The sequence below is a fragment of the Scylla paramamosain genome, chromosome 39 (genome assembly GCF_035594125.1).
Source record: "Scylla paramamosain isolate STU-SP2022 chromosome 39, ASM3559412v1, whole genome shotgun sequence".
Classification (NCBI taxonomy): Eukaryota; Metazoa; Arthropoda; class Malacostraca; order Decapoda; family Portunidae; genus Scylla; species Scylla paramamosain.
Window position 1 is genome coordinate 12,598,019 of NC_087189.1, and position 8,474 is coordinate 12,606,492.

Below are 8,474 nucleotides of genomic sequence, written 5' to 3' on the forward strand. Positions count from 1 at the left end.
AACAATGCCCGGCTGTGGTGGCTGGTGCTGTCTTTTCTGCCGTTTCACTATCCTCGCTTCTTTCATCTTCTCCATCAACCTCTTTCGCTTCGCTGATAAACGTGGCATGGTGAGTTAAGGTAGGCGCACACTTGTTCGCATCGTACGGACGGCACGCATCGTACTCATTGGATTGTTTTTGGGGTCAGCGCACATTGGTCCGCATCGTACAGACGGCACGCATCGGACGGATCGGATTTTCTGCGCACATTGTCGGCATTGGACCATTCACCACCCGCAGTTGTGAAGCTGAGCTCTCTCTGGAAGGACATACTCCATCCGCATCGTTCGTACACATCGGATTGAATGCTCTTTCGGGGATCCTCGTCGGCATTGCCGATGTCCGATGCGTATGACGCGGTCAAATGCGCGCAGACCCATTTGAAATAATGTAAAGAATACTAAAATCCGATGCGTACGATGCGTGCCGTCCGTACGATGTGAACAAGTGTGCGCCTACCTTTATAGAGTAGATGCTTCTGGGACAAGTTGGCAGAGATGCTCGCTGTGTAGATGCTGGATACCAAGTGGCTGGTGGGGGATGTGACATGCGTACAAAGCGTATACTCACACTACATACTGGTACCAAGTTGTCAATTTTTGTCATTTTCATTTCTTTTACCTTTTGATTTACTTTATTTTAGAAAGGTACAGTATATATTTTTCCTTTTTTCTTTCCAGCATAGATTTTGCTGTAGAGAAGGATAATTGTAAGCCATTGCCTAAGCCTAAACTTGTAAGATCCGTGATTATTGTATACCAAACGTTTCCCCTATCATGTGGGATGAATTTAAGCACCCCCCCCCCACCAAAAAAAAAGTGAAAAAAAATAATTTTCAATGCAATTGGAGGTGGGCGCTGCCCTTAAAAGATATTGTTAATACCATGCAGGCATTCTCTTTGTCACCAATTAAGTGAGGGAAGCCTTACAGAATGACACAAAGAGGAGCAATGCACGCACTGCCAAAATGAATGTGATCATAACACTTAGACATCTTGCTGCTGGGAAAAGCTACCGGGAAAATGCAGTTGGGCAGTAGTGATGGCATTGTGTGTCATAGAGAGGGCCACAGGAGACTCGGGATTACTTCTGAGCGCCATATCTTGTTTGTTTACAATGAGGAATTTCTTCAATGGAATCACATTTAACTTATTTCAAAGATTGAATCACTATCTTATCCTCTGTTTCTCCTCCAAATATATAAAAATGAAGGAATTATTTATAGAAACTGTAAATTAGTAATAAATGGCTGCTTTTGCTACGTCTTGTAGTATTTGAAGTCAAGTAAATTTGTTTGAAAACCGAATTATGATACGGTAACCGAAGCAATTATGAATTAAAATTTTTGTTTGAACACCAAATTGTTCGGAAAGAGAGACGCTCAGTAACTGAGGTTCCACTGTATATATATATATATATATATATATATATATATATATATATATATATATATATATATATATATATATATATATATATATATATATATATATATATATATATATATATATATATATATATATATATATATATATATATATATATATATATATATATATATATATATATATATATAAAATATATATATATATATATATATATATATATATACGAGTATATATATATATATATATATATATATATATATATATATATATATATATATATATATATATATATATATATATATATATATATATATATTTTATATATATATATATATATATATATATATATATATATATATATATATATATATATATATATATATATATATATATATATATATATATATATATATATATATATATATATATATATATATATATATATATATATATATATATATATATATATATATATATATATATATATCCTCCTTATTCCCACACAGGCTGGCCTCCTCTGTAAGTTGGACAGCCGGTGCAGTGTTCTGGCTGCCACCAACCCCAAGGAGGACGGTGACCCTGAGGAGACCCTGGAGTTTATTGGCCTGGCATCACCACTCCTGTCACGCTTTGATCTGGTGTTCATGCTGCATGACGTGAAGAACCCTGAGTGGGACAGGTGAGGGCAGGTGGGGCAGCCTTACCACAGGGGTCCATATTCTCAAGTGTATTTTTTTTATGTTTCCTCCCAATGTCAGGTCCTACACACACACACACACACACACACACACACACACACACACACACACACACACACACACACACACACACACACACACACACACACACACACACACACACACAGATAGATAGTTTATTGGCCACAGCAAGCAATACTGTAATGTTAATCAGTTCATTGTATCATATTATAATATAGCTTTTAAATTTTAGTGTTTTAGCTCCCTATCTCAACTGCTTTTAATGGGCTGTAGTGGAAGTTATTGGGGTTTTCATCTTTATATTCTCATGTGTTTTATCTTCTCTCAACTACATTTAACTGGTCTTAGTGGAAATTACTGGTATTTTCATTAGTGTTTTCATGATTGTGGGAATAGTTTGCCAAGGATTCTGCTCTGGTAATGAAAAAACATGAGGATACTGCTAATTATTTCTGTGGCTCTTGAAAAAAGTCCTCTTGGTCTATAAATATATTTATCTTCACCATTACAATAATCTCATATAACATTTTTATTTCCCTTGTAAGACTGGATGGCTTATGAGCTTCTTTTTACAGTCCTACACACTCCCTTCTCTATCATCCATCTTTTTCATGTCTTTTGCCACACACCACCTCCAGGCCTTCCTTGCTCTCTCCACTAGTTCCCACCCCGCCACCTCCACCTCCCCTCTTTACAATCCTACACGCTCTCCTCTGACATCCATTCTTCTCATGTCTTTTGCCACACACCACCTCCAGACCTTCCTTGCTCTCTCCACAAGTTCCTGTCCTGCCACCTCCACCTCCACACTTTCTGAGTACATGGTCCTTCTTTCTACTGATGTGGTGTGTGATGTTACTGATGCTGCAGCTCTTGTTTTGATCCATTGATTTCTTGAGGATTTATTTATCATTTATAGTGAGATTAATTTACTTGTTTTAGGTTATTTTTATTTAGTTTTTACCTTGATATCGAGAAACAGCACATGGTAGTCCTTCTCATAGCTATTCAGATTCCTTCTATAGAGTCTGTTTTGATGTCATAAAGAAGAGAAAGAAATAATACCATTTTATCACTTTAGTTTTCCACCTCAAATTTGCAAATATCTATTATTTTATGACACTGAACCACCTTTTTACAAGAACATCAATACATAAGCACCATGAGCATATTTTGGGCAATCACTGATTGTTTCTTCACTCCACAGGGTAGTGTCAAAGTACATTCTTAGTGGCCAAGACCCCGGAGAGGCAGAGGGCGCAGGGGCAGAGGAGGACTGGGGTCTGGAGAAGCTACGTGCGTATTTCTGTGTGATTCGTTCATTGCAGCCCAGGATGACGCCACAAGCCAATGAGGTGCTGAGTCGCTACTACCAGGCACAGCGGCAGAGTGACCAGCGCAGCAAGGCCAGGACCACTCTCAGGTCAGAAACAGCATCATCACACTTCATATCACATCATGTCATCTTACAGCTTCCCTTATCCTTGCAGCTTCTTTTATTTCTGCACCTTCCTTATTTTCTCATGTTCTTCTCTGAGTCACTAGGGAGCTTCAGAATTTATGGCTGGGGATGACAGGTGGAAGTAGGTAGCTGCGTTTCATACAGGGACTCCCACATGTAGGCCTGATGGCTTCTTGCACCAGCCCTTATTTTCTGATGTTTTTATCATTTTTCTCTAATCATTATTATTCTCCATTCCAAAACAAACATCTTTACTTTGTCTTCCTCTGACCTCTCTGTGTATCCTTGCTCCCAGCTCACTTCAACACACAGTCTCCCTCTAAGATTTCCTATTCTGTCAGTCTATAGACCCTCTGACTCCCATTAGCCTGTCTTCCATCACACACCTAAGATCACATAATTTCATACTCCTCCCAGCTTTAAAATTGGCTTCCTTTGACACCTTTTTAAATTTCTCATATCCTTCAAAATCCTTCACACATATTGCAACAGCTCCTCTAACTCCTATAACCCTGTCTTCCTTCACACACCTAATATCATACCATTTTAAATTCTTCCTAACCTTAAAATTGGCTTCCTTTTTAAAATTCTCAGTCCTTCAAATTGCATTCATCTCTATAGACCCTCTAACTTCTATTACCTGTCTTCCATCACACATCAAATTTCACCCAAATTTAAACTAACCCCAAAACTGGCTTCCAACACTTTAATTTCTCCTCCTGCCACTCACATCTTTACCCTCAACCTCCTCACTCACTCCTCACTCACCTTGTCTTCCCTCGCTCTCTCAGGCTGCTGGAAAGTCTGGTGCGGCTGAGTCAAGGCCACGCCCGGCTCATGATGCGAGGTGAGGTGGGGGTGCAGGACGCTGTGGTGGCCATCACTCTCCTTGAAGCGTCCATGGGGGGCTTCTCGCCAGTCATGGATATCAACCCGCTGTACACGGCCTTCCCTCAGGATGGCGAGTTGGAGTACAGGACCCAAGGTGTGTGTAATAATAATAATAATAATAATATTAAACGGTTTATTCTTTAGGCAGTTAACAAACTGAAAATGTACAGAGGGGGTGGGGAAATACTTAACATTTATCCTAAAGCTAAGTCTAATCTAGGAGTGTGTGTGTGTGTGTGTGTGTGTGTGTGTGTGTGTGTGTGTGTGTGTGTGTGTGTGTGTGTGTGTGTGTGTGTGTGTTCCTTCATGTTTTTGCCTAATTTGGTCTATATATACAGTATTTTATTTACTTATTTATTTATTTATTTTATTTTATTTTATTTATTTTTTTATTTTACTTTATTTTATTTTTTTTATTTTTTTTATTCTATTTTATTTTATTTTATTTTATTTTTTTGTAAGAGGGGCACTGGCCAAGGGGCAACAAAGCAAAAAAAAAAAAGGCCATCTGAGGTGCCAGTCCCTAAAAAAAGGTCAAAAGTGTCATCTAAAAGTGGAGGATAAGTGTCTTACAACCTCCCTTTTCAAGGAGTTCAAGTCATAGGAAGGAGGAAATACAGAAGTAGGCAGGGAGTGCATGTTTGCTTGTTGTATCTGTTTCCTTCCCTATATAGTGCAGTAGATGGTACACAGACCAGGATAATTACACACCAACAAAAACATGATGGACAAATTGATAAATCAATAATATCCTTAAAGCACAGACTATGATGCACTTTGTGATTCCTGAGTAAGAAATTTTCTTTCTCCTTTCCAAAACAGTTCAAGTTATCCTGCAGAAACTTTGCCTTTCTGAGATCTTGAGCAAGGAGATGGACAGACTGGATGAGGACCAGCTGGCCAGCAGCAGGAAGCCGTCAGGAGTGCACAGAAAGAAAGACCAGTCTGCCTTCACCACCAGCACCCAGAAGCCTCCCTCCACTGCTGTGCTGCACTCAAGGAAGGACTTTAAAGCTTCTGTCAGTGAGGAGTCATTTGGCCTGGACATTGAGGAGCTGGATGAGGCCACAGAGCACAGGAAGAGGCCCAGGGGAGGCACCCAGCAAACTCTGAATAAGTGGGTGGAGCCAGACACACACCACCAAATGGAGGCCTTGTGTGAGCCTCATCTTGAAGACTCCTCAGATGATGACTTGAAAATCATCAAACCCAAGAAACAGAAAAATAGGAGAGAGGAAGAAAGAGGAAGAAACACTCAGGCTCAAGTGAAGAATACAAAACGTAAGAAGATGAGAAAGAAGGTGCCTAAAGAAGGTTCCTCCAGGCATGACACAAGGCAGCCTGATGCTTCCCCTCCCTCCTCCTTCTCCCACGTGGACAGGGCGGGGGAAGACCTGCTGAGGGACCTTGATGACTTTGCTGAGGACACATGGGCACCCAAAAATATCAAGGAAAACTTCATCTCCACCATAGCCAAGTTTGCATACAAGAAACCAGGGAAAGACACAAGCACCAAGCAAATTGTTATACAGGAACCCTCACCAAACAAGGATAAGAAAGACAAATCTTCAAGTACCAAAGTTATGAGTGAGTCTGATTCTGTGGGGAAGAAAACCAAAGATGAAAATATGCCTAAAGATTCAAGTGTTCTCTTCAAGCACAATTCAGTGAAGCGTTCCCCACTGAAGGAAAAGCCAGTAAGGGCGTCAGACAGCACAGAGATGCAGCAGAAGGAACCTATGGAGTCAGAAAAACATATACCATCCCCATTAATTGCTGGCAAACATAAGAACTTAACTCCCTCAACAGAATCAGCCACTGCCAAATTGAAAAGGTTCTCTTACTCACCACTGGATGACAAGGCAGCCAAGACCTCAACACCAAACATCAATCCTAGAGAGACAGAGTGTGTGGATGAGGCTTCTGTCCGTGCGTGTCCTGATGGGGAGAGTGACAAGAATGGTGGCAGTGACAAGAGCCAGGTTTCCACCACACATGGCATGGATATGAATGTGAGTCAGCTGAGAATGAGTGAGAAGGAGAGGCAATCACTGATACATGCAAGAATAAAAGAAGCCAGGGAAAAGAGACTTAACCTTGCCAATAAGATGATGAATGAGAGGGAACAGATGTCCTCTCACTTGACAAGGGAAAGAGAGCAGAATTGTAAGCTTGCCAGCAAGATGAAGATAAAAGACACTGAGGAAGAGGAAAACACATCATGTCATCTAGTAAGAGAAAGAGAACAGAGTAACACTTATTTTGATGACTTAAGGAGTAGAGAAACTGTAAGAGAAATTGACCAAACCTCTCCCTGTAACTCAAAAGACAGAGAAGACATAAAAGGAATTAACCAACCTTGTAACTCAGAAAATAGAGAAGATGTAAGGGAGAAAACTAACTCCCTCAGTGACTCAGAGACAAAAGACGCAAGCGAATCAAAGAGAGAAGACAGCAAAGACCCAGGATATCTTCAGAGAAATTACCACCATGGAGAAACTGGGAAATTACTTGAGGTCACCAAAGGAAACAACCAAAAGAACATAATAGCTGTGTCATCGCCTTCAGGTAACATCAACACTCCACCCTTCTCCTCCTCCTCCTCCTCCACCTCCACATACTTCCCCACAAAGCCAAAACATAAAAACAAGAGGTTCTCCTTTGCCCTAAATGAGGAAGATGAGGAAGACGTCGATCTCTTTGACAGTCCTGTGACACAAGTGAGGGTGAGTGACTGTGAGGGAGAGAAGCAGGCCATGGGAGGGAAGGCTGTCATCCCACAAGGCTCTCTCCTGAAGAAGCCACTCTTCTCCCCCAGTCCAAAGCTGGGGAGAGTGAAGCTCCCTGTGGTCAGCAAAGGTGTGGATAAATATGAGGCATTGGCATCTGAGGAATTTGATGATTTTGACTTTGAATTATAGAACATTACTATCAAGTATTTCTGTCTACTTATACAGGTTCTGGTTAATTTTCAAGTTAAAGGCTGCTTTCGTGTGATATTATCCTGTGATATTTTTACAAAAATATTTTGCATTGTCACTGAGGAAACTACTCTTGAGAACCTAACTAATCACAGATGTGGCCTTGGAAAACAATCCCAATGAAAGCTGTAGCATTTAGGAGTGCAAGCTATGGCAGGGCTTCCATTAAGAGTTATTTTTTTTCTCTTTTTTTCTTTATTGTAACATATTGTAAATAAGATTATTCTTTTATATCCAAGATTGTTAGTTTAATATAATGTGTTGCTGTATTGATAAGGTGGTGGCAATGGTGGGGTGTTTTTACATAACATGTATGTAGTAAAACTAATAATATTTTATTTTGGAAACTTCTGTACCAATGTATGTACCTACTAGTATTGGGGTCTGCTAGCAATACTAACTGTTCCTCAGTGCTAGTCATGGCATATTCTTATATTATTAATATTTAATAGTATTAAAGATATATTACTTTGCAAATATACTTGGATCCCATGAAATCAGAGATAAGTAAGTTTTGAGGATGTGCTGAACACAAACACAGCTGCAGATTGAGAGAGAGAGGGAGAGAGAGAGAGAGAGAGAGAGAGAGCTGCAGTGATTATAAAACATTCCATTCGTGTAACAAACATACTGAAAAAAAAATAAAATAAAAAATAAAATAAATAAATAAAAAAAAAAAAAGACTAGAAAGGATAAACACGAAGTATTTGAGGAAGAAGTTGCTATCCTGACAACTCAACTGGAAGAAGGAAAATTAAATAAGCAAGAGTAGAAAAGAAGTGATGTCACCAAAAGAGCTAGTCAGTACTGATGTGTGTGTGGATTTGAGGTGTAGCCTTTGCAATGACACTTTTTATATATTTAATTAATTAATTTATTATTTATTTATTTTCTCCCTTGTCTTCCAAATTTGCAGTACAGCGTCAGAAAACCGCGCTATTTGGTGATCCTGTAAAGAGTGAAGACTACATAATGTAAACACAACGATGCCAA

At 39.4% G+C, this 8,474-nt stretch overlaps 1 protein-coding gene across 1 annotated transcript in view; it reads left to right on the forward strand.

The window, feature by feature from the left end:
• The window catches only part of LOC135092198 (DNA helicase MCM9-like), a 28,419-nt gene extending 20,461 nt beyond the window's left edge, over positions 1-7,958 (forward strand). Inside the window, exons 13-16 of the mRNA XM_063990512.1 lie at positions 1,935-2,107; positions 3,355-3,570; positions 4,401-4,594; positions 5,323-7,958. Of these exons, the coding sequence (XP_063846582.1) occupies positions 1,935-2,107; positions 3,355-3,570; positions 4,401-4,594; positions 5,323-7,421 (2,682 nt within the window). The 3' untranslated portion in view covers positions 7,422-7,958. The remainder of the gene's footprint in view (positions 1-1,934; positions 2,108-3,354; positions 3,571-4,400; positions 4,595-5,322) is intronic.
• Positions 7,959-8,474: the final 516 nt, after the last annotated feature.